Below are 27,615 nucleotides of genomic sequence, written 5' to 3'. Positions count from 1 at the left end.
TGGACATATGCGGCTCTCAATGGACATGAGTGACAAATAAGAGGACTATTGCAGTTATGATTTATTAGTATGTTTAGATAAAGGTCTCAATGGGAAAAGTGCGGTCTTTACCGTGTGTGTAAATGTGGGTGTCTGGAACACTCTGTCTCATACAGCAATTGTAGTGTGTGTGTGTGTGTGTGTGTGTGTGTGTACAGCGTATTTATTAGGTGGTATGTGGCTTTGTGTGAGAAAGGGAATATGAATGGAAAAGTACCAGGCAGTCTAGTGGGCTTTTTGCCTTCCTCCAGCCTGCCTAGCAACAGTCAAATATTGAAATGCAAACCAGAAATCATTTGCAGTGAATTCAAAATTGAAAACCCTCAACACTAACAGGGAGGGATTCAAGTTGCACCACTGGCAAGAAATCTTCCGCCAGACCCCCATTGAATGTGCCGGAGTGTCTCCACATTTGACCGGCGATGCTAAGACAGACATGGCACAGAGATGTATGGATAACCCGCAGATGCATTTGCAACAATAAAGTCAACGAAATCACAAAGGTGAGTTTTGTTGATGTTGTTGACTTATGTGCTAATCAGACATATTTGGTCGCAGCATGACTGCCAGCTAATCGATGCTAACATGCTACGCTAATCGATGCTAACATGCTATTTACCGGCGGTGCTAAAGCAGACATGGCACAGAGATGTATGGATAACCTGCAGATGCATTTGCAACGATAGTCAACGAAATCACAAAGGTGAGTTTTGTTGATGTTGACTGCCAGCTAATCGATGCTAACATGCTACGCTAATCGATGCTAACATGCTATTTACCGGCGGTGCTAAAGCAGACATGGCACAGAGATGTATGGATAACCTGCAGATGCATTTGCAACCATAAAGTCAACGAAATCACAAAGGTGAGTTTTGTTGATGTTTTTGACTTATGTGCTAATCAGACATATTTGGTCGCGGCATGACTGCCAGCTAATCGATGCTAACATGCTACGCTAATCGATGCTAACATGCTATTTACGCTAGCTGCATAATAATAATAGATTTTATTTGTAAAAAGCACTTTACGTTGAGCAAACAACCTCAAAGTGCCACAGTGTAAAAAATAGTAATAATAAAAATAAATAAAATATAAAACTAGAAACAGCCCAAAGGCTACAACCAGCATGGTTGGCGGTATGGCGTAGTGGGTAGAGCGGCCGTGCCAGCAACACAAGTAAAAAAAAAAGGCATTTTTTACCAGTGTGTTACATGGCCTTTCCTTTAAAAAACACTCAGTAAAGGTTTGGGAACTGAGGAGACACATTTTTGAAGTGGAATTCTTTCCCATTCTTGCTTGATGTACAGCTTAAGTTGTTCAACAGTTTCCTGCTTCATATTTTAGCCTTCACTCTTTTGGCATTGTCTTGCTGAAATAAGCAGGGGCGTCCATGATAACAACACATGTTGCTCCAAAAGCTGTATGTACCTTTCAGCATTAATGGTGCCTTCACAGATGTGTAAGTTACCCATGCCTTGGCCACTAATAGGGGCGGCATGGCGTAGTGGGTAGAGCGGCCGTGCCAGAATCCTGAGGGTTGCAGGTTCGCTTCCCACCTATGGACATCAAAGTCGCTGTCGTTGTGTCCTTGGGCAGGAGGTGGTCGGAGGGGCCGTAGGCGCAAACTGGCAGCCACGTTTCCGTCAGTCTACCCCAGGGCAGCTGTGGCTACAGATGTAGCTTACCACCACCAGGTGTGAATGAATGATGGGTTCCCACTTCTCTGTGAGCGCTTTGAGTATATAACAATAGAAAAGCGCGATATAAATCTAATCCATTATTATTATTATTATTATTATGCATGTCTATAGAAAGGCTTTTTTAAAAAAGATGGGTTTTTAAGCCTTTTTTAAAAGCATCCACAGTCTGTATGTACATTTGAAACTAGATACCCACATTTAATGCGAAACAAACACTTACCAATCGACGGATTTAAGTTGCTCCAGTGTCACAAGATGCGAAAGTCCTGATCGTTTGGTCCGCACATTTTACCGGCGATGCTAATTAGGCCGCCATGCTATGGGCCACTTCATTAGGTACACCCACGCTATGGCCGAATAGCGTCAATAGCTTCAATTTCTTCGTCAATTTCGTTTTCGCTATCTGCCTCCGTACTCCGACCATCTGTTTCAATACATGCTGAAATCCGAGTTTGAATCCGAGCTAATGTCGCTATATCTTGCTGTGCTATTCGCCATTGTTTGTTTACATTGGCAGCACTGTGTGACGTCACAGGGAAATTGATAGTGGTTTCGAAGATAGCGGAAAAAAAGGCACTTTAAAGCTTCATTTAGGGATATTCCGGGACCGGTAAAATTTTGCAAAAAACTTCAAAAAAATACAACAAGCCACTGGGAACTGATTTTTATTGTTTTTAACCCTTTCTAAATTGTGATAATGTCCCCCTTTAAAGGGGAACTGCACTATTTTATTTTTTTTCTATTGTGCATATCATTCAAGAACACAAATGTCAGAAAAATTGTATGTACATCATCAAAAAAAACGATCCGCTCTCCGCGTTCCCGGTGAACAGACAAGAGGTTGTCTTTGTCGTAAAGGCTTGAAAATGTTCATTTTGTACGATGGGAAGGGTTATCTATTGTGATTCGAGACCTGCCCAAGCTCGGTCCAGGACCAGTCAAAGCCTGAGGAATCTTTTTGTTTTGTGTTAATGTGACCAAAATCAACCAATGTTTGTTCATATAGCCCTAAATTACAAGTGTCTCAAAGGGCTGCACAAACCGCAACGACATCCTCGGTAGAGCCCACATAAGGGCAAGGAAAAACTCACAACCAATGGGACGTCGTGACAATGATGACTATGAGAAACCGTGGAGAGGACAGAATATGTGGGAAACCAACCCACATATGGCTGTATGTAAACAATAGTTGTTTACATACAGCCCCCATTCTTTTAGAAACAGCTGTCATGTAAAACAGGGAAAGTCCAAATAAAAAGGTGTCGTACATATTGAGCAACATTGAATTCTGTCCCGTTTTAATTCCTTGCTTCTTGTCTCGTTTAATAGACATCATCAGTGTTTGAACCTGACAACAAATGTTTTTCTTTTCCTTAATGCATTCTAAGGAGTAAATAGATGTTAGCAAGTCGGTGTACAATTGAGCCTGCGGGTTTTGTTCTATTCTGCCTGGAAAGTGTTTAAAAAAAACACTTTAATCAACGTTTTATATCAACTTTGTAAGTATATATGTAATGTAGTAACAGGCACATTCATAATGACGGGTACCATATTTTCCGGACCATAGGGCACACCGGGTTATAAGGCGCGTTATAGGAGTCTTTTTCATGACAAAGAAGAAAAAAATAAAAAAATAAACGGTCCATAATATCATCAAAATGTTCAGAGAATCTGGAGAAATCACTCCACGTAATCACTCCATGGCCGGAAACCAACATTGACGGCACCGCATCAAAAACCGACATCAATCTCTAAAGGATATCACCACATGGGCTGAATAACACTTCAGAAAACCACTGTCACTGAATACAGTTCGTCGCTACATCTGTAAGTGCAAGTTAAAGCTCCACTATGCAAAGCGAAAGCCATTTATCAACAACATCCAGATACGCCGCCGGCTTCTCTGGGCCCGAGATCATCTAAGATGGACTGATGCAAAGTGGAAAAGTGTTCGGTGGTCTGAAGAGTCAACATTTCAAATTGTTTTTGAAAATAGTCAACATCGTGTCATCTGGACCAAAGGGGAAGCGAACCATCCGGACTGTTATCGACGCAAAGTTTGAAAGCCAGCATGTGTGATGGTATGGGGGTGTATTAGTGGCCAAGGCATGGGTAACTTACACATCTGTGAAGGCACCATTAATGCTGAAAGGTACATACAGGTTTTGGAACGACATATGCTGCCATCTAAGCGCCGTCTTCTTCATGGACGCCCCTGCTTATTTCAGCAAGACAATGCCAAACCACATTCAGAAAGTGTTACAACAGCGTGGCTTCGTAGTAAAAGAGTGCGGGTACTTTCCTGGCCCGCCTGCAGTACAGACATGTCTCCCATCAAAAATGTGTGGCGCATTATGAAGCGTAAAATACGAGAGCGGACTGTTGAAGGACTGAAGCTCTACATAAAACAAGAATGGGAAAGAATTCCACTTTCAAAGCTTCAACAATTAGTTTCCTCAGTTCCCGAACGTTTATTGAGTGTCGTTAAAATAAAAGGTGATGTAACACAGTGGTGAACATGCCCTTTCCCATCTACTTTGGCACGTGTTGCAGCCATGAAATTCTAAGTTAATTATTATTTGCAATAAAAAATTAAGTTTATGAGTTTGAACATCAAATATGTTGTCTTTGTAGCATATTCAACTGAATATGGGTTGAAAATGATTTGCAAATCATTGTATTCCGTTTATATTTACATCGAACACAATTTCCCAACTCATATGGAAACGGGATTTGTATAAACACACTCGGCAACTTTCAAAGCTTCAACAATTAGTTTCCTCAGTTCCCAAACGTTTATTGAGTGTTGTTAAAAGAAAAGGTGATGTAACACAGTGGTGAACATGCCCTTTCCCAACTACTTTGGCACCTGTTGCAGCCATGAAATTCTAAGTTAATTATGATCTGCAAAAAAAAATAAACTTTATGAGTTTGAACATCAAATATGTTGTTTTTGTAGCATATTCAACTGAATATGGGTTGAAAAGGATTTGCAAATCATTGTATTCCGTTTATATTTACATCTAACACAATTTCCCAACTCATATGGAAACGGGGTTTGTATAAAGACACTCGGCAACCTTGTGGACAGCCTTCCCAGAAGAGTTGAGGCTGTAATAGCTGCAAAAGGTCATATTGAACCCTATGGGTTAGGAATGGGATGGCACTTTGAGTTCATATGCGAGTCAAATACACCCCCAACCCCCCCCCAAAAAAAGTGCAGTTCCCCTTTTAAAACTTCTGACTCCATCACTATTCTGTGACACATCTGGTGGGTGCACACCTTATGTTGCTGCTACTTTGACAGTGTCTGGCATCCTGACAAGAAGTGATAGTTCCTCCTCATTCTGCAGAAGAAGCCTCCGGAAAAAAAAGTGCTGCTGTCTGGCACTCGCTTAATTAGTTTGCTTAACGACTATTAAGATGTCTGGGGAGGAAGGCTGGCAGACGTCGGGAGAGAACGGCGGTGATTAACACCTTCCGCTACGCAGCCAAACCACTTCTCCTCGTCCTCATTTCGCTGCGGAATCAACTGGAATATGGAGGGTGGTGGTAGTGAAAAGTGGGCGGGAATCAGGCAGTTTTTGAATGACAGGACTAAAGAAAATATCCTGTGAGATGACGCTGGCTGCTGACACATCATTATGAAGAAAAAAAATGGCCCACTATCAGCTTTTATTTTGAAAATGAGCTTTTAGACTGAAAATCGATTACATTGGAATTTAGCTTTTACTTTGAAAATTAGCTTTTGCCGTGAAATTTTACTGTTACTTTGAAAATCAGGTTCGATCCATCCATTTTGTACTGTTTTGTTCCCAGCTTTTGCCTTGAAAATCAGCTTTAAGATTGAAAAGGAGCTTTTACCTTGAAAATCAGTTTTTACCTTGAAAATCAGTTTTTACCTTGAAAATCAGATTTTGCATTAAAAATCAGCTTTTGCATTAAAAATCAGCTTTTGCCTCAAACATCAGCTTTTACTTTGAATGAGCTTTTACCTTGAAAATCAGTTTTTGCCTTGAAAATCAGCTTTTACCTTAAAATTTAGCTTTTACTTTGAAAATGAGCTTTTGCTTTGAAAATCAGTTTTTTGCCTTGAAAGTCAGCTTTTACTTTGAAAATGAGCTTTTGCCTTGAAAATCAGTTTTTTGCCTTAAAAATCAGCTTTTACCTTGAAATTTAACTTCCATCCATCCATTTTCTACCGCTTATTCCCTCTCGGGGTCGCGGGGGGCGCTGGCGCCTATCTCAGCTACAATCGGGCGTTACCTTGAAAATCAGTTTTTGCATTGAAAATCAGCTTTTGCCTCAAAAATCAGCTTTTGCCTTGAAAATCAACTATAACATTGAAAATGAGCTTTACCTTGAATGAGCTTTTACCTTGAAAATCAGTTTTTGCCTTTAAAATCAGCTTTTACCTTGAAAATCAGCTTTTATTTTGAAAATTTGCTTTTGCCTTGAAAATCAGCTTTTACCTTGAAATTTAGCTTTTACTTTGAAAATGAGCTTTTGCCTTGAAAATCAACTTTTACCTTAAAATTTAGCTTTTACTTTGAAAATGAGCTTTTGCCTTGAAAATCAGTTTTTGCCTTTAAAATCAGCTTTTACCTTGAAAACTAGCTTTTACCTTGAAATTTAGCTTTTACTTTAAAAATGAGCTTTTGCCTTGAAAATCCGCTTTTACTTTGAAAATGAGCTTTTGCCTTGAAAATAATTTTTTTGCCTTGAAAATCAGCTTTTAACTTGAAATTTAACTTTTACTTTGAAAATCAGCTTCCATCCATCCATTTTCTACTGCTTTGTTCCCAGCTTTTGCCTTCAAAATCAGTTTGTGCCTTGAAAATCAGCTTTAACATTGAAAATCAGCTTTTACCTTGAAAATCAGCTTTTACTTTGAAAATCAGCTTTAAGATTGAAAGATATATTTTACCTTGAAAATGAGCTTTTACCTTGAAAACCAGTTTTGCCTTGAAAATCAGCTTTAACATTGAAAATGAGCTTTTACCTTGAAAATCAGCTTTAACATTGAAAATGAGCTTTTACCTTGAAAATCCGCTTTTGCCTTCAAAATTAGTTTTTGCCTTGAAAATCAGCTTTTACCTTGAACATCAGCTTTAACATTGAAAAACAGTTTTTGCATTGAAAATTAGCTTTTACTTTGAAAATCTGTTTTTATTTTGAAAATGAGCTTTTACCTTGAAAATCAGCTTTTGCCTTGAAAATCAGTTTTTGCCTTGGAAATGACCTTTTACTTTGAAAATCAGTTTTTGCCTTGGAAATGACCTTTTACCTTGAAAATCAGTTTTTGCATTGAAAATCAGCTTTTGCCTCAAAAAACAGCTTTTACATTGAAAATCAGCTTTAACATTGAGAATGAACTTGTACCTTGTAAGTTTATCTTTTACCTTGAAAATCAGCTTTAACATGGAAAATGAGCTTTTGCCTTGAAAATCTGCTTTTACCTTAAATCAGCTTTTACCTTGAAAATCAGCTTCAACATTGAAAATCAGCTTTTACCTTGAAAGTTAGCTTTTGCCTTCAAAATTAGTTTTTGCCTTGAAAATCAGCTTTTACCTTGAAAATCAGTTTTTGCATTGAAAATTTGCTTTTACTTTGAAATCCAGCTTTTACTTTGAAAATCAGTTTTTACTTTGAAAACGAGCTTTTACCTTGAAAATTGGTTTTCATCTTGAAAATCAGCTTTTACCTTGAAAATCAGTTTTTGCATTGAAAATCAGCTTTTGCTTAAAAAAATCAGCTTTAACATTGAAAATGAGCTTTTACCTTGAAAGAGCTTTTACCAAGAAAATCAGCGTTTACCTAGAAAATCAGCTTCCATCCATCCATTTTCTACTGCTTTGTTCCCAACTTTTGCCTTCAAAATAAGTTTGTGCCTTGAAAATCAGTTTTTGCCTTGGAAATTACCTTTTACCTTGAAAATCAGCTTTTGCTTAAAAAAATCAGCTTATACATTGAAAATAAGCTTTAACATTGAAAATAAGCTTTTACCTTGAAAATCAGTTTTTGCATTGAAAATCAGCTTTTACCTTGAAAATGAGCTTTTACCTTGAAAATCAGTTTTTACTTTGAAAATGAGCTTTTACCTTGAAAATTAGTTTTTACCTTGAAAATCAGCTTTTGCCTTGGAAATCACCTTTTACTTTGAAAATCAGCTTTTGCCTTGGAAATGACCTTTTACTTTGAAAATCAGTTTTTGCCCTGGAAATTAGTTTTTACCTTGAAAATCAGCTTTTGCCTTGGAAATTACTTTTATTTTGAAAATCAGTTTTTGCCTTGGAAATTAGTTTTTACCTTGAAAATCACCTTTTACCTTGAATATCAGTTTTTGCCTTGAAAATCAGCTTTAACATTTAAAATGAACTTTTACCTTGTAAGTTGTCTTTTAACTTGAAAATCAGTTTTGCCTTGAAAATCAGCTTTTACCTTGAAAATCAGCTTTTACCTTGAAAATCAGGTTTTGCATTGAAAATCAGCTTTTGCCTTGAAAATCAGCTTTTACTTTGAAAATCAGCTTTACCTTGAACATCAGCTTCAACATTGAAAATCAGTTTTGTATTGAAAATCAGCTTTTACCTTGAAAATTAGGTTTTTACCTTGAAATCAGATTTTGCCTTGAAAATCAGCTTTAACATTGAAAATCAGTTTTTGCATTGAAAATTAGCTTTTACTTTGAAATCCAGGTTTTACCTTGAAAATCAGCTTTAACATTGAAAATCTGTTTTTGCATTGAAAATTAGCTTTTACTTTGAAATCCAGCTTTTACTTTGAAAATCAGTTTTTACTTTGAAAATGAGTTTTTACCTTGAAAATCAGCTTTTGCCTTGAAAATCAGTTTTTGCCTTAAAAATCAGCTTTGCCTTGGAAATGACCTTTTACTTTGAAATCAGTTTTTGCCTTGGAAATGACCTTTAACCTTGAAAATCAGTTTTTGCATTGAAAATCAGCTTTTGCCTCAAAAAACAGCTTTTACATTGAAAATCAGCTTTAACATTGAAAATGAACTTGTACCTTGTAATTTTATCTTTTACCTTGAAAATCAGCTTTTACATTGAAAATCAGCTTTAACATGGAAAATTAGCTTTTACCTTGAAAATTAGCTTTTACCTTGAAAGTTAGCTTTTAACTTGAAAATCAGCTTAAACATCAAAATTGAGCTTTTTTACCTTGAAAGTTAGCTTAGCTTTTACCTTGAAAATCAGCTTTAACATTGAAAATCAGTTTTTGCATTGAAAATTAGCTTTTACTTTGAAATCCAGCTTTTACCTTGAAAATCAGCTTTAACATTGAAAATCTGTTTTTGCATTGAAAATTAGCTTTTACTTTGAAATCCAGCTTTTACTTTGAAAATCAGTTTTTACTTTGAAAATGAGTTTTTACTTGAAAATCAGCTTTTGCCTTGAAAATCAGCTTTTGCCTTGGAAATGACCTTTTACTTTGAAAATCAGTTTTTGCCTTGGAAATGACCTTTAACCTTGAAAATCAGTTTTTGCATTGAAAATCAGCTTTTGCCTCAAAAAACAGCTTTTACATTGAAAATCAGCTTTAACATTGAAAATCTGTTTTTGCATTGAAAATTAGCTTTTACTTTGAAATCCAGCTTTTACTTTGAAAATCAGTTTTTACTTTGAAAATGAGTTTTTACCTTGAAAATCAGCTTTTGCCTTGAAAATCAGTTTTTGCCTTGAAAATCAGCTTTTGCCTTGGAAATGACCTTTTACTTTGAAAATCAGCTTTTGCCTTGGAAATGACCTTTAACCTTGAAAATCAGTTTTTGCATTGAAAATCAGCTTTTGCCTCAAAAAACAGCTTTTACATTGAAAATCAGCTTTAACATTGAAAATGAGCTTTTACCTTGAAAATTAGCTTTTACCTTGAAAGTTAGCTTTTAACTTGAAAATCAGCTTAAACATCAAAATTGAGCTTTTTTACCTTGAAAGTTAGCTTAGCTTTTACCTTGAAAATCAGCTTTTAACATTGAAAATCTGTTTTTGCATTGAAAATTAGCTTTTACTTTGAAATCCAGGTTTTACCTTGAAAATCAGCTTTAACATTGAAAATCTGTTTTTGCATTGAAAATTAGCTTTTACTTTGAAATCCAGCTTTACTTTGAAAATCAGTTTTTACTTTGAAAATGAGTTTTTACCTTGAAAATCAGCTTTTGCCTTGAAAATCAGTTTTTGCCTTGGAAATGACCTTTTACTTTGAAAATCAGTTTTTGCCTTGGAAATGACCTTTAACCTTGAAAATCAGTTTTTGCATTGAAAATCAGCTTTTGCCTCAAAAAACAGCTTTTACATTGAAAATCAGCTTTAACATTGAAAATGAACTTGTACCTTGTAAGTTTATCTTTTACCTTGAAAATCAGCTTTTACATTGAAAATCAGCTTTAACATGGAAAACGAGCTTTTACCTTGAAAATTAGCTTTTACCTTGAAAGTTAGCTTTTAACTTGAAAATCAGCTTAAACATCAAAATTGAGCTTTTTTACCTTGAAAGTTAGCTTAGCTTTTACCTTGAAAATCAGCTTTAACATTGAAAATCAGTTTTTGCATTGAAAATTAGCTTTTACTTTGAAATCCAGCTTTTACCTTGAAAATCAGCTTTAACATTGAAAATCAGTTTTTGCATTGAAAATTAGCTTTTACTTTGAAATCCAGCTTTTACTTTGAAAATCAGTTTTTACCTTGAAAATGAGTTTTTACCTTGAAAATCAGCTTTCGCCTTGGAAATCAGTTTTTGCATTGAAAATCAGCTTTTGCTTAAAAAATCAGCTTTTACATTGAAAATTAGCTTTCACCTAGAAAATAAGCTTTTGCCTTGATAATCAGCTTTTACCTTGAAAATCAGCTTAAACATTGAAAATCAGCTTTTACCTTGAAAAACAGTTTTTGTATTGAAAATCAGGTTTTGCCTCCAAAATCAGCTTTTACTTGAAAATCAGCTTTAATGTTGAAAATCAGCTTTAACGTTGAAAAAGGACGGCGAAAACCACTTTTTATTTCAACAGACTCTCGCGTTGAACCTGCCGTCAAAACTCCAAAGACCGACTGCACGTTTTCTGCCTTCACAATAAAACATACTTCTCCATCCTGCCTGCGCTAACAAAATAAAAGTCCAACTCATCGCTTTCATGTGGTATTGGACAGAAAGGAGGACAAAACAAGAGACATAAAATGTCACTTACACATCAAAGTCATTCTCCCTCAGAATCTCCCTCAGTTTGTTCATGAAGAGCTGCTCACTCTCAGTTGGAGAGACGAACTCTCGATCTGCAAAACACAGGAAAATCTCATTTATTTTGACGGTTTCAACGCAGCTCATACAAAAATACAACAGAAATGCAAGGTTGGAGATAACCACCCATGAATAAAACATGTGCAAACCCCAAAAGCAGTGAAGTTGTCATCAAATAAAAAGAGAATACAACAAATCCTTTTCAACTTATATCCGATTGAATAGACTGCAAAGACCAGATATTTCATGTTCACACTTCTGAAATGTGGACCACAGAACACTTTTCCACTTTGCATCAGTCCATCTTAGATAAGCTCGGGCCCGGGTGTTGTTGATAAATGGCTTTGATTTTGCATAGTAGAGTTTTAACTTCACGGTGGCAGAGGGGTTAGTGCGTCTGCCTCACAATACGAAGGTCCTGCAGTCCTGGGTTCAATTCCAGGCTGAGGATCTTTCTGTGTGGAGTTTGCATGTTCTCCCCGTGAATGCGTGGGTTCCCTCCAGGTACTCCGGCTTCCTCCCACTTCCAAAGACATGCACCTGGGGGATAGGTTGATTGGCAACACTAAATTGGCCCTAGTGTGTGAATGTGAGTGTGAATGTTGTCTGTCTGTGTTGGCCCTGCGATGAGGTGGCGACTTGTCCAGGGTGTACCCCGCCTTCCCCCCGATTGTAGCGCCCCCCCGCCACCCCAAAAGAGAATAAGCGGTAGAAAAATGGATGGAGTTTTAACTTGCACTTACAGATGTAGCGACCGACCGTAGTTACTGACAGCGGCTTGCTGAAGTGTTCCTCAGCCCATGTGGTGATATCCTTTACACACTCGTGTGGCTTGAGTGATCCAGGGGTGCGTAATATCATGGCTTACGTGCAGTGATTTCTCCAGATTGTCTGAACCTTTTGATGATATTACGGAGCGTAGATGGTGAAATCCCTAAATTCCTTGCAATAGCTGCTTGAGAAAATGTTGTTAACCAATTTGCTCAGGCATTTGTCGACAAAGTGGTGACCCTCGCCCCCGTCCTTGTTTGTGAATGAGTGAGCATTTCATGGAAGCTGCTTTTATAGCCAATCACCTGTTCCCAATTAGCCTGTTCCAAATAAGTTCTTGATGAGCATACCTCAACTTTCTCACTCTTTTTTGCCACTTGTGCCAGCTTCTTTGAAACACGTTGCAGGCTGCAAATTCCAAACGAGCCAATATTTGTGTGTGTGTGAACATGAAATATCTTGTCTTTGCAGTCTATTCGATTGAATATAAGTTGAAAATTATTTGTTGTATTGCTTTTGTACATTGTGACCTATGTAGGGTTTCTCCCGGCTTGGATACAAGAAGCAAAAACACAAAAGGTAAATAAGGAGATGTAATCGCTGACCTTGTGACTCTGGGGTTTCTAGCTGTGAGTCCTTGTTCTTTTCTCTCCTCCGCTGCTTCTCATCCTCCCAAATGGCCTGTAGACCGGGGTTCCGTCCAATCTGATCTGGACAGATGACAGAAGAGCGTGTCACCAGCACCACACCGGCATGCATGAGGGAATGTCAGCGGGCAGAAAAATAACATTTTGCTGCCTCACGCCGAGTTGACATATCTGGCTTCCTCCCACAAAAAAAATATTTGTATTAAAAGACTCTTAATTACTAGTAAATGCAAAGGGTTGTCTGTCTCTTTGTGTCAATCCTTAGGTTAAAGGCCTACTGAAATGAGATTTTCTTATTCAAACGGGGATAGCAGGTCCATTCTATGTGTCATACTTGATCATTTCGCCATATTTTTGCTGAAAGGATTTAATAGAGAACATCGACGATAAAGTTCGCAACTTTCGGTCGCTAATAAAAAAGCCTTGCCTGTACCGGAAGTAGCAGACGATGTGCGCGTGACGTCACGGGTTGTGGAGCTCCTCACATCTGAACATTGTTTACAATCATGGCCACTGGCAGCGAGAGCGATTCGGACCGAGAAAGCGACGATTTCCCCATTAATTTGAGCGAGGATGAAAGATTCGTGGATGAGGAAATTTAGAGTGAAGGACTAGGGAAAAAAAAAAAAAACGAGTGCAGTGGGAGCGATTCAGATGTTATTAGACACATTTACTAGGATAATTCTAGAAAATCCCTTATCTGCCTATTGTGTTGCTAGTGTTTTAGTGAGATTAAATAGTACCTGAAAGTCGGAGGGGTGTGGCCACGGTTGTGTTCTCTGAGGGAAGTCACGAAGCTGCAGCAGGACGGAGAGCGATTCGGACGGAAAAAGCGACGATTTCCCCATTAATTTGAGCAAGGATGAAAGATTCGTGGATGAGGAAATTTAGAGTGAAGGACTAGGGAAAAAAAAAACGAGTGCAGTGGGAGCGATTCAGATGTTATTAGACACATTTACTAGGATAATTCTGGAAAATCCCTTATCTGTCTATTGTGTTGCTAGTGTTTTAGTGAGATTAAAGAGTACCTGAAAGTCGGAGGGGTGTGGCCACGGTTGTGTTCTCTGAGGGAAGTCACGAAGCTGCAGCAGGACGGAGAGCGATTCGGATCGAGAAAGCGTCGATTTCCCCATTAATTTGAGCGAGGATGAAAGATTCGTGGATGAGGAAATTTAGAGTGAAGGACTAGGGAAAAAAAAAAAAACGAGTGCAGTGGGAGCGATTCAGATGTTATTAGACACATTTACTAGGATAATTCTGGAAAATCCCTTATCTGCCTATTGTGTTGCTAGTGTTTTAGTGAGGTTAAATAGTACCTGAAAGTCGGGAGGGGTGTGGCCACGGTTGTGTTCTCTGAGGGAAGTCACGAAGCTGCAGCAGGGCGGAGAGCGATTCGGACCGAGAAAGCGACGATTTCCCCATTAATTTGAGCGAGGATGAAAGATTCGTGGATGAGGAAATTTAGAGTGAAGGACTAGGGGGAAAAAAAAACGAGTGCAGTGGGAGCGATTCACATAAATTCACATTTACTAGGATAATTCTAGAAAATCCCTTATCTGCCTATTGTGTTGCTAGTGTTTTAGTGAGATTAAATAGTACCTGAAAGTCGGAGGGGAGGGGTGTGGCTACGGTTGTGTTCTCTGAGGGAAGTCACGAAGCTGCGGCAGGACGGAGAGCGATTCGGACCGAGAAAGCGATGATTTCCCCATTAATTTGAGCGAGGATGAAAGATTCGTGGATGAGGAAATTTAGAGTGAAGGACTAGGAAAAAGAAAAACGAGTGCAGTGGGAGCGATTCAGATGTTATTAGACACATTTACTAGGATAATTCTAGAAAATCCCTTATCTGCCTATTGTGTTGCTAGTGTTTTAGTGAGATTAAATAGTACCTGAAAGTCGGGAGGGGTGTGGCCACGGTTGTGTTCTCTGAGGGAAGTCACGAAGCTGCGGCAGGACGGAGAGCGATTCGGACCCAGAAAGCGACGATTTCCCCATTAATTTGAGCAAGAATGAAAGATTTGTGGATGAGGAAAGTGAGAGTGAAGGACTAGGAAAAAAAAAAGCGAGTGCAGTGGGAGCGATTCAGATGTTATTAGACACATTTACTAGGATAATTCTAGAAAATCCCTAATCTGCCTATTGTGTTGCTAGTGTTTTAGTGGGATTAAATAGTACCTGAAAGTCGGAGGGGTGTGGCCACGGTTGTGTTCTCTGAGGGAAGTCACGAAGCTGCAGCAGGACGGAAGCTCCGCTGATGTCTCCGGTAAGAGGCGACTTATTACCATAATTTTCTGAATATTTTGGAGATGGAACGGTTTGAATTAGATTTAAAAATGTGGGCTTGTGGAACTTTGAAGAATTTCCCATTAGTTTCAATAGGAATTTCCCCAAAAATTGGAAATTTCTGGAAATGCGGGAATTTTTGGGAAAAAGGTAAAAAAAAACTTGGAAGGGTCTGAACGAGTTGAAATGGTTGGTGTTGAAATTTTTCAAATGGGTCGAGAAATGTTGAAGTAGTAACATGTTGAATTAAGAAATGGTATTACGGAATTCCTGGAATTTCGGGAAAACCGGGAATTTTTCCAGCTTCAAAAATTACTTTTTTTGTTGTTGTCCTGATTAAGAGGAATGTTTGGACGGTGAAACGGTTGAAATTCGTTGAAAATTGTGGAAGGAGTAGTCGACAGATAAAAAGGGTGGAAATAGGGCTTTGGAAAACCAGGAATTCTGAAAACTCCTGGAATTTTTGGGAACTAGGAAAAAGGGTTGTCTGAATTTCCAGGACAGTGGAATCTGTTGAAGGTGAAATGCTTTGAATTGATTAAAAAATGTGGAAATAGTGGAAGTCTGAAAAATGGCCAATTAATTTTGAATAGGGAATATGTCCCTGAAAACTGGGGTTTCTTGGAAAACCGGGAATTTTTAAAAAATTGTTGAAGGAGAGCACACAACCTTGAACAAGCTCAATATTTTGGAGATGGAGTGCCAAACGTGTCCCCCTGCTAAAGCCAGTAGATGTCCAAGTCCGTCTGAAGTTTGCCAGAGAGCACATGGGTGATACAGGACAGGATTGGGAGAATGTCATGTGGTCAGATGAAACCAAAATACAACTTGTTGGTATAAACTCAACTCGTCGTGTTTGGAGGAAGAAGAATACTGAGTTGCATCCCAAGAACACCATACCTACTGTGAAGCATGGGGGTGGAAACATCATGCTTTGGGGCTGTTTTTCTGCTAAGGGGACAGGACGATTGATCCGTGTTGAGGAAAGAATGAATGGGGCCATGTATCGTGAGATTTTGAGCCAAAACCTCCTTCCATCAGTGAGAGCTTTGAAGATGAAACGTGGCTAGGTCTTCCAGCATGACAATGATCCCAAACACACCGCCCGGGCAACGAAGGAGTGGCTCCGTAAGAAGCATTTGAAAGTCCTGGAGTGGCCTAGCCCGTCTCCAGACTTCAACCCCGTAGAAAATCTGTGGAGGGAGTTGAAAGTCCGTGTTGTTTGGCGACAGCCCCAAAACATCACTGCTCTCGAGAAGATCTGCATAGAGGAATGGGCCAAAATACCAGCTACTGTGTGTGCAAACCTGGTAAAGACCTATAGTAGTCCTTTGACCTCTGTTATTGCCAACAAAGGTTATATTACAAAGTATTGAGTTGAATTTTTATTGACCAAATACTTATTTTCCACCGTAATTTACAAATAAATTATTTTAAATTCCAACAATTTGAATTCCTAGATTTTTTTCCACATTCTGTCTCTCACAGTTGAAGTGTACCTATGATGAAAATTACAGATCTCTTTCATCCTTTGAAGTGGGAGAACTTGCACAATCGCTGGCTGACTAAATACTTTTTTGCCCCACAAGTGGTAGATTGTACAAGCCTACACGAAACTAAACGAAATTGGTGCTAATCCACCTTTTTTTTGTCTTTTACAAATCACAACGGATAAGAGAACCGAATCATTAGGAAAGAGTCCAAAGTGGACAATTGCCATCCTTCACCCTGGCAATGTTTCTGCTCCTAAATTGAAAAAAAATATTCCTGGAAAGTATGTGCGATGCTCGCATTTTAGGAAAGATGGACTTTCCAGTGATAAAACATTCTTACTCTCAATCTCCAGACGGTTGAGGACGTCCACGGCGACCGCATCCACCTCCAGCTCACAGGTGCTCTGCCTCTGCACCTCCTCCAGCACCAGGGAGCTGTGGGCAAACACACCAGATATGATTAGCCAATACTTGGATAAAACAACGGAGAAAAGAGAGCAAGTGTTCTCGACTTGAAGACAATTAGAAGTTTTTTAAAGTATGAGAAAAATGATCTTATGTAACATTTCATAAGATCATCAAGTATTTATAAGGACACATTTCATATTGTACAGATCGATACCTTCTTCTTTGATTAGACAAACTGAACATTTTATTTACAAACCCCAAAAGCAGTGAAGTTGTCATCTTGTGTAAAAGGTGAATAAAAAGAGAATACAACAAATCCTTTTCAATATATTTTCAATTGAATAGACTGCAAAGAAAAGATATTTCATGTTCACACTGAAAAACGTCTTAATTAGAATGTAATGGCAGCAAAACAAGTCAAAAAAGGCTTTTTTTTTTACCAGTGTGTTACATGGCCTTTCCTTTTAACAAGACTCAGTATAGGTTTGGGAACTGAGGAGACACATTTTTCATTCTTGCTTGATGTACAGCTTAAGTTGTTCAACAGTTTTCCCGCCTCATATTTTAGCCTTCAGACATTTTCAATGTCTGGACTACAGGCAGGCCAGTCTAGTACCCGCACTCTTTTGGCATCGTCTTGCTGAAATAAGCAGGGGCGTCCATGAGAACAACATATGTTGCTCCAAAAGCTGTATGTACCTTTCAGCATTAATGGTGCCTTCACAGATGTGTAAGTTACCCATGCCTTGGACACTAATACACCCCCATACCATCACACATGCTGACTTTTACACTTTCACCCTAGAACAGTACCCATGGTTCTTTTCCTCTTTGGTCCAGAGTTTCCAAAAACAATGCGAAATGTCGACTCGTTAGACCACAGAACATTTTTCCACTTTGCATCTGTCCATCTTGGATGAGCTCAGGCCCAGCGAAGCCGACGGCGATTCTGGGTGTTGTTGATAAATAGCTTTGGCTTTGCATAGTAGAGTTTTAACTTGCACTTACAGATGTAGCGACCAACTGTAGTTACTGACAGTGGTTTTATGAAGTGTTCCTGAGCCCATGTGGTGGTATCCTTTACAAACTGACGTGGCTTTTCGATGCAGTAGCGCCTGAGGGATCCAAGGTGTGTAATATCATGGCTTACGTGCAGTGATTTCTCCACATTCTCTGAACATTTTGATGATATTACTGAGGGTAGATGGTGAAATCCCTAAATTCCTTGCAATAGCTGCTTGAGAAATGTTGTTCTTAACCAATTTGCTCAGGCATTTGTTGACAAAGTGGTGACCCTTTGAAATAAGCAGGGGCGTCCATGAGAACAACATATGTTGCTCCAAAAGCTGTATGTACCTTTCAGAATGAATGGTGCCTTCACAGATGTGTAAGTTACCCATGCCTTGGCCACTAATACACCCCCATACCATCACACATGTCGACTTTTACACTTTCACCCTAGAACAGTCCCCATGGTTCATCTCCTCTTTGGTCCACAGTTTTCAAAAACAATGTGAAATGTGGACTTGTTAGACCACAGAACATTTTCCCAATTCGCATCAGTCCATCTTGGATGAGCTCCGGCCCAGCGAAGCCGACGGCGCTTCTGGGTGTTGTTGATAAATAGCTTTGGCTTTGCATAGTAGAGTTTTAACTTGCACTTACAGATGTAGCGCCCAACTGTAGTTACTGACAGTGGTTTTATGAAGTATTCCTGAGCCCGTGTGGTGGTATCCTTTACAAACTGACGTGGCTTTTCGATGCAGTAGCGCCTGAGGGATCCAAGGTATGTAATATCATGGCTTACGTGCAGTGATTTCTCCACATTCTCTGAACATTTTGATGATATTCCGGAGCGTAGCTGGTGAAATCCCTAAATTCCTTGCAATAGCTGCTTGAGAAATGTTGTTCTTGACCAATTTGCTCAGGCATTTGTTGACAAAGTGGTCCTTGTTTGTGAATGAGTGAACATTTCATGGAAGTTACTTTTATAGCCAATCATTTCACCCACCTGTTCCCAATTAGCCTGTTCACCAGTGGAATGTTCCCAATAAGTCCTTGATGGGCATTCCTCAACTTTCTCACTTTTTTGCCACTTGTGCCAGCTTTTTTGAAACAAAAATAACCAGTGTGAAGATGAAATATCTTGTCTTTGCAGTCTATTCAATTGAATATAAGTTGAAAAGGATTTGTTGTATTCTCTTTTTATTTAGCATTTACACAAAGTGACAACTTCACTGCTTTTGGCAACAACAACGGCGCAGCTACTCATTACTCAGTCCTTTTTTGAAAATGTTATTTCTATTTTAGGGAGAGCTTGTAGTTTCTTTTTTAGCTGTGGTCTTAAACTTTCGATCCTCTGATTAACAACATAGTCAGTTTAAAGGCCTACTGAAACCCACTACTGATAGTTTATATATCAATGATGAAATATTAACATTGCAACACATGCCAATACGGCCTTTTTAGTTTACTAAATTGTTCAATTAATAATGGAGACGTCAAAGAAGAATGCTGTTGGTGGAAAGCGGTGGATTGCAGCTGCCTTTAGCACCGAAACACAGCCGGTGTTTCTTTTTTTGTTGTGAAGCTTAAACACAGAGCGGTCAAGGGAACATGTTTCTCTACGTCAACCAGCAGGTGGATGGGGAAATTGTGATATTAAGTCGGCTCTTACCGGAGACTTGAGTGGATTACGCGACCTCATCCTGCAGCTCAAAAAGGCAGCCGTGGCCCGGCAGGCTGCTTTCGCCTCGTCGAGAAACGTGGCTTCCCTCGGAGACACTGGCGGTCACCACACCCTTTCAGGTACGACCATATAATCTCACTAAAACACTAGTAACACAATAAGCAGATAAGGGGTTTCCCAGAATTATCCTAATAAATGTGTCTGAATCGCTCCCACTGCCCTGGTCTTTTTTTTTCTTTCTTTTTTCTAGTCCTTCTCTCTCACTTTCCTCATCCACGAATCTTTCATCCTCGCTCAAATTAATGGGGAAATCGTCGCTTTCTCGGTCCGAATCGCTCTCGCTGCTGGTGGCCATGATTGTAAACAATGTGAGGATGTGAGGATCCCTACAACCCGTGACGTCACGCGCACATCGTCTGCTACTTCCGGTACAGGCAAGGCTTTTTTTTATTAGCAACCAAAAGTTGCGAACTTTATCGTGGATGTTCTCTACTAAATCCTTTCAGCAAAAGTATGGCAATATCGCGAAATGATCAAGTATGACACATAGAATGGACCTGCTATCCCCGTTTAAATAAGAAAATCTCATTTCAGTAGGCCTTTAACCCTTGTATTATGTTGGAAACAATGACATTGATTATGTTGCGGGTCGTTTTGACCCGCACTGTGTAAATGCACTCAAAACAGTCAAGAAAACAGGTTAAACCAATAACTATATTTTATTTTAGGTTATATAAACATTTAGAAAAGTGACATACAATACATTTTTTATTCCAATTGTATTATGTTAAGGGTCAATTTGACCCATTTCAGTTTTTGTGTTGATCAAAGTACTGGGTTAGGGTTAGGGTTTTCCTCATCTAGGGTCATGAACTGGTGTGTAAATCTGGACACGTTGTTGTGTAGTGGAATGTTTGTGCAGAGTTTGTATACAAAGATGATGTTGCGGGTCATTTTGACCCAGGCGCTTTAATGTGGGTAAATAGCTGTTCAGATCCAAAAACAAACATGTCTCCTTGATGTACTTTTAACGTTGATGTACAATTGTTTGTATTTTGATTGTCTCTGAGACCCAGAGCCAGGTGTGTGAGGAGAGGGAACTTTCTCACACTTGTCCTTGCCTCCCCAGATGTCATCCTTCTGGAGCTCATTTTTGGTAAGTTTGTCAAAGAGATGACATGAGAACAGTGACAAGGACAAGTGTGAGAAAGTTCCCTCTCTTCACACACCTGGCTCTGGGTCTCAGAGGCAATCAAAATACAAACAACTGTACATCAAAGTAAAAAGTACATCAAAGAGACTTGTTTATTTTGGCTATTTACCCACGTTAAAGCGTCTGGGTCAAAATGACCCGCAACATCATCTTTGTATACAAACTCTGCAAGACATTCCACGACACAACAACGTGTCCAGATTTTACACACCAGTTCACGACCCTAGATGAGGGAAAAGTCACCAAATTTCAGCAAGAGAAAAAAAAGGATAACCAGTAACTTTGATCAACACAAAAACTGAAATGGGTCAAATTGACCCTCAACATAATTGTGCTTCGTCTTTTTGCTTACAACCGTTTTAAGCTCAAACAGTGCTAAATGCGAGTGATTGCTATTTTTCAACTGGTCTTGCATCTTCTCAAAGGTGTAAAAAGATAGGAAAAAACCCCTGCAAGTAGATGATTGAAATGTCCCGCAGATGGGTTATAGTTCCAGCAGAGTGATGGAGATGACTCACCAAGGGATGGCGTCCTCCTCCCAGCGTACAAAGGTACTCCCCAGGGCGCTGTGGTTGAGTTTGGACGTGGAGGGACTGTTGGCCGTGAAAGGACTGCTGGGAGTCTGCCTGTCTGGGGCTGCTGACACCTCATCTAAAACACACATTGCATGGACGTCTGATAGTCGTCTCAAAAGAGCTTGTCGGCACTTTTTCCTGACAAAAACCTAGGAACTATTCTTCATCTGTACGGTTGTAATCAAAAGTGTACGTACGCGTGTAAAGAACATGACGTCATGGCTGTCTTGACTTTGCAATCATTTCTTATTTTTGTTTTGATGTAGTGACATACTTGTTGCTCACAAAAAACATTCATGCAGTTTTCTTCTTTTATGAATCTATTACTGAAAATGCGAGCAATCAAAAGTATACGTACAGCAAAGTTGCATGTCCCTTGGCAAGTTTACCCGCAATAAGGCGCTTTTGGTAGCCATCCACAAGCTTCTGCTTACATTTTTCACCGCAAAATTGCTGCAGTTCGGATAAACGTGTGACATGGACTTCTTTCTTCAGCATTGTCCACACCTTTAAGTCAGGACTTTGGGAAGGCCGTTCTAAAACCTTCATTCTAGCCTGATTTAGCCATTCCTATAGCTCGGTTGGTAGAGCGGCCGTGCCAGCAACTTGAGGGTTGCAGGTTCGATTCCCGCTTACGCCATCCTAGTCACTGCCGTTGTGTCCTTGGGCAAGACACTTTACCCACCTGCTCTCAGTGGCACCCACACTGGTTTAAATGTAACTTAAATATTGGCTTTCAGTATGTAAAAGCGCCTTGAGTCACTAGAGAAAAAGCGCTATATAAATATACTTCACTTTACCACTTTTGAGGTGTGTTTGGGGTCATTGTCCTGTTGGAACTCCCAACTGCGCCCAAGACCCAACCTCCGGGCTGATGATTTAGGTAGGTTGTCCTGAAGAATTTGGAGCTAATCCTCCTTTTTCATTGTCCCATTTGAAGCAGCAGTTCCATTGGCAGCAAAACCGGCCCAGAGCATAATACTACCACCACCATGCTTGACGGTAGGGATGGTGTTCCTGGGATTAAAGGCCTCACCATATTGCTGGGAATTGTGGCCAAACAGCTCCATTTTTGTTGTCATCTGACCACATAACTTTCCTGCAAAAGGTCTTATATTTGTCCATGTGATGGTTTTTAAACATGTGAATGTGTGTCCTCTCAATTGCTCCGTTGATTGCTATTCTGAATGTTACTGGGTCAGTTTTGGTTTTGGAATTGCATTATTATGGTATTGTTGTGTTCTGTTTTGTTTGATTAAAAAAAAATCTGAAAAAAAGAAAAAACAAAAACAAAAGAAACACCAATAAGTTGATTGATGAACATTATCACATCATTTATTCAGAATGTATAAATAACGACAAACAACATTTACCGTATTTCCTTGAATTGCCGCCGGGGCCATAATTAAATTAAAACCTCTTCTCACTCCGGCGCTTATCAAAGGCATGCGGTAAATTTAGGCCTGCGCTTATACATTTGAGTGTGATGTAAGGATACCATCATGAAAAGCACAATTAATAAAAAAAACGTTATTATGGTCTTACCTTTACTTATAAATGAAGTCCATGCGCAGCTCCTTCTGATCAAAAGCATCGATAACTTGTTATAGAAGTCTTCCTTATCTTTCTTCAGTTTTAAAAGTCTCTCTGTCTCAATGGAGATCTTCCTTTATTACCTCCTGCTTCCATTGAAAGTCCAGTTTAGAAAACGGTTTTATTTTAGATAAGTAATCCTCCATGTTAAAAGTGCAAGCGAGAGGAAAAAATAAACGATCGCTGTTGTTGTCACTTCTTCTGCAGCCGAGTAGTCGTAAGAAGGATCACTAGCGCCCTCTACCACCAGGAAGCGGGAGTCATTTAATGACTCATATTTGACACACGCAGCTACGTTATATTAATAAAACATAGCTTGCTTACTGTTCTTTTTAGCATAATCAATAGCTTGGACCTTAAATCCTACTGAATAGCTCTTAATCTTCTTCCCTTTATGCGATTTGAAATTATTGAAATCAGCCTCCTCCATTTTGAAAATGATGACAGGTGAAGTGTCACTCGTGACGTGACGAGTTTGACCCGGTGGAAATTCTAGGCAGGCGCATAATAAATACCTGGCAGCAATTCAAGGAAGTACGGTAAGTGTAAAAAACAAAAAACGCAACATTAATTTTTAAACTAGGAAGTTTATTTTTGAGTTATCGTGCCGTGATTTTACCAGACCGGCCTACATGGGAGTAGATTTTTCTCCATGTGGCCCCCCGTCTAAAATGGGTTTGACGCCCCGGGTTTAGAGAGTGCATTTGAGCTGTGAAGCGGTCTTTTAAAACTTTTAACTCATGGCCACGTTCATAAAGTGTTGCTAAACCATTCTCTTTTATCGTCCTTTCACGTCATCCCGAGAGAAAAGGATGCTGTTAGAGTCAGAGAGGATGTAAACCCGCCTGTCTATTCTTCTTTCGGACTATTCTGCTTCTCAAAGAGTCTAGGAACACTTCACTGACGACTTCAAAGAGTTGGGGGGAAATTAAAATCCTGCTTTTGTTAGTGGAAAGTCAAGTGTGATTTTTTTTTTTTTTTTTTTAATGGGACTTTAAAGTGGAGGGAGAAATTTCCTGCCATCGCTCGGCAGGAACTAGTCGGGACTAAGATCACATCAAACAGATCTTTAATCAGACCTTGTTCAACTATTCTCTGAGTGTTTGAGTGTCCAACACAGGTTGTGGAGTCAAGTTACACACTTAATATAAAGCAATTTGTCACATTGAATTGTGAGGTTGAAAAATAGAAAGAAATCGTTCAACAGAGAACATCATCTGGACATGTTCAATGGAACTTATGTTCAATTCTAATTAATACTTCATTAGTTTATACTTGCAGGAAACTTAGTTTGGCACTGCAGTTTCTGGGTCTGCGTACATACCCTGACGCAAAATTCTGTTTACCGTATTTCCTTGAATTGCCGCCGGGTATATAGTACGCGCCTGGCTAGAATTACTGCAAGGTCAAACTCAGTTTGTAAAATAATTAGCGCATACTTAGTATTACCGCCGGCTCAGGATTAACGCCGGCTCAGACTCAATACGCAAAATATAATTTTTATTAGCACATGCCTAGAATTACTGCCGGGTCAAACTCGTTTCGTCAAATAATTAGCATATGACTGGAATTTCCACAGGGTCAAACTCGTCACGTCACGAGTGACACTTCATCTGTCATCATTTTCAAAATGGAGGAGGCTGATTTCAATCATTAGAAAGGGAAGAAGATTAAGAGATATTCAGTAGGATTTAAGGTCCAAGCCAGGGGTCGAGAACCTTTTTGGCTGAGAGAGCCATGAAAGCCAAATATTTCAAAATGTATTTCCGTGAGAGCCATTTAATATTTTTTAACACTGAAAACAATTAAAAGTGTGCTTTTTTTAAGTAACACCAACATTTTTGGAGTATAATAAGTATTGTATTCTTTTTAAAAACAATAATAAATAAAATACTTCTTACCATTAATGCGACTTCTTGAACAGATTCGGTCGAAAACGGATGGATGGATTAAAATGCTGGGGAATGTTTTATATTTGGAATGTTATTTTTTAACTCTGATTACCAGTGGAAATAATAATTTCTTATCGTGTTAAGCAATGTCAGTTAAAATTCATCTGAAAGTCAGATGCATCAATCCAAAGAGCCACAGGTTCCCTACCCCTGGTCCAAGCTATTGAATATTCTAAAAAGAACAGTAAGCAGCTATGTTTTATTAAGATACCGTAGCTGCGTGTGTCAAATATGAGTCATTAAATTACTCCCGCCTCCTGGTGGCAGAGGGCGCTAGTGATCCTTCTTGCGACTACTCGGCTGCAGAAGAAGTGACAACAACAGCGATCGTTTATTTTTTCCTCTCGCTTGCACTTTTAACATGGAGGATTACATATCTAAAATAAAACCATTTTCTAAACTGGACTTTCAATCGAAGAAGGAGGTAATAAAGGAAGATCTCCATTCAGACAGAGAGACTTTTAAAACTGAAGAAAGATAAGGAAGACTTCTATAAACAAGTTATCGATGCTTTTGATCAGAAGGAGCTGCGCATGGACTTCATTTATAAGTAAAGGTAAGACCATAACGTTTTTGTATTAAATGTGCTTTTCATGATGGTATCCTTACATCACACTCAAATTTATAAGCGCAGGCCTAAATTTACCGCATGCCTTTGGTAAACGCCGGAGTGAGAAGAGGTTTTGAATTGATTACACTCAAATTTAAGTTGAATTGTAGCCGAATTGGCTACAAACAAACAGAAACAGAATGCTGGACGACAGCAAAAACTTACAGCGTCCACAAAGTACATCCGTACTTGACATGACAATCAACAACGTCCACACAAAGAAGGATAGCAACAACGTAATCAGCCTTGTTCGCGCTCAAAGGAAGACGTGAAAGCGCTACAGGAAAACACAAAAAAAAACGGCCCTTACCTTTGTTGTGGCTCCTGCGGAACTTGACGGCCGCCAGGCTGAGCAGGTTCATGCCGTACAGGTTGTAGTCCATGAAGAGCTGCAGCAGGTAAGGGATGTGGCCCTCGTGAGGCTGGTAGATCTTGTTCAGGACCGCCCCGCTCTGCAGCAGCTCACACACCCTGCAGGGAACAATCACTTCGTAACAACACACGGCATTGATGACAGCTGCTGATGATGTACATGGGGCAAAAGTATAAGTACAGCAATGTTCCTTGGCAAGTTTACCTGCGATAAGGCGCTTTTGGTAGCCATCCACAAGCTTCTGTTAACATTTTTCACCACAAAATAAATTGCTGCAGTTCAGCTAAATGTGTTGCTTTTCTGACATGGACTTGTTTCTTCAGCATTGTCCACAGCTTTAAGTCAGGACTTGTTTTTAAATCAAAAGATGTGTAAATGAAACATATAAATTAGTCCTTAAATAAAATAGTTAACATAATAGACAAATTGTCCTTTAATAGTAAGTAAACAAACCTATTATTTTAAAGGACAAACTGTATAAATGGATTATTAATCTACTTGTTCATTTACTGTTAATATCTGCTTATTTTCTGTTTGAACATGTTCTATCTACACTTCTGTTAAAATGTAATAATCACTTATTCTTCTCTTTGTTGATACTTGACATTAGTTTTGGATGATACCACACATTTAGGCATGGATCTGATACCAAGTAGTTTCAAGATCACACAATAAAATATAATACCTAATACACCAGTAATAATGTGGTTAAAAATACTGATGTAAAGGGTAGGTGTCGTGCTGTTTTCTGTTTTAACATGTTCTGTCTACACTTCTGTTAAAATGTAATAATCACTTATTCTTCTCTTTGTTGATACTTGACATTAGTTTTGGATGATACCACACATTTAGGTATGGATCTGATACAAAGTAGTTTCAAGATCACACAATAAAATATAATACATAATACACAAGTAATAATATGGTCAAAAATACTGATGTAAAGGGTAGGTGTCATGCTGTTTTCTGTTTCAACATGTTCTATCTACACTTCTGTTAAAATGTAATAATCACTTATTCTTTTCTTCTTTGATACTTGACATTAGTATTGGATGATACCACACATTTGGGTATGGATCCGATACCAAGTAGTTTCAAGATCATACAATAAAATATAATTCCTAATACACCAGTCATAATATGGTCAAAAATACTGATGTAAAGGGTAGGTGGCGTGCTGTTTTCTGTTTTAACATGTTCTATCTACGCTTCTGTTAAAATTTAATAATCACTTATTCTTCTCTACTTCGATACTTAACATTAGTTTTGGATGACACCACACATTTAGGTATGGATCTGATACCAAGCAGTTTCAAGATCATAAAATAAAATATAATTCCTAATACACCAGTAATAATATGGTTAAAAAATACTGATGTAAAGGGTAGGTGTCGCGCTGTTTTCTGTTTGAACATCTTCTATCTACACTTCTGTTAAAATGTAATAATCACTTATTCTTCTCTATGTTGATACTTGACATTAGTTTTGGATGATACCACACATTTGGGTATGGATCTGATACAAAGTAGTTTCAAGATCACACAATAAAATATAATACATAATACACAAGTAATAATATGGTCAAAAATACTGATGTAAAGGGTAGGTGTCATGCTGTTTTCTGTTTCAACATGTTCTATCGACACTTCTGTTAAAATGTAATAATCACTTATTCTTCTCTTCTGTGATACTTGACGTTAGTTGTGGATGATACCACACATTTAGGCATGGATCTGATACCAAGTAGTTTCAAGATCATACAATAAAATATAATTCCTAATACACCAGTAATAATATGGTCAAAAATACTGATGTAAAGGGTAGGTGTCGTGCTGTTTTCTGTTTTAACATGTTCTATCTACACTTCTGTTAAAATGTAATAATCACTTATTCTTTTCTTCTTTGATACTTGACATTAGTTTTGGATGATACCACACATTTAGGTATGGATCCGATACCAAGTAGTTTCAAGATCATACAATAAAATATAAAACCTAATACACTAGTAATAATATGG

General features: G+C 38.7%; 1 protein-coding gene across 1 annotated transcript in view; it reads right to left on the bottom strand.

Annotated features, from left to right (window-relative positions):
* LOC133548684 (DNA polymerase zeta catalytic subunit-like) overlaps positions 1 to 27,615 on the bottom strand; it is a 134,215-nt gene that overhangs the window by 94,391 nt on the left and 12,209 nt on the right. The window contains exons 2-6 of the mRNA XM_061893655.1: positions 25,536 to 25,696; positions 21,014 to 21,146; positions 16,526 to 16,620; positions 12,368 to 12,472; positions 10,942 to 11,026 (exon numbers count right to left, since the gene is read on the bottom strand). Coding sequence (XP_061749639.1) covers positions 10,942 to 11,026; positions 12,368 to 12,472; positions 16,526 to 16,620; positions 21,014 to 21,146; positions 25,536 to 25,696 — 579 coding nt within the window. The remainder of the gene's footprint in view (positions 1 to 10,941; positions 11,027 to 12,367; positions 12,473 to 16,525; positions 16,621 to 21,013; positions 21,147 to 25,535; positions 25,697 to 27,615) is intronic.

This window comes from Nerophis ophidion, linkage group LG03 (genome assembly GCF_033978795.1).
Source record: "Nerophis ophidion isolate RoL-2023_Sa linkage group LG03, RoL_Noph_v1.0, whole genome shotgun sequence".
Lineage (NCBI taxonomy): Eukaryota > Metazoa > Chordata > Actinopteri > Syngnathiformes > Syngnathidae > Nerophis > Nerophis ophidion.
This window is presented reverse-complemented; position numbering and strand designations above follow the sequence as displayed.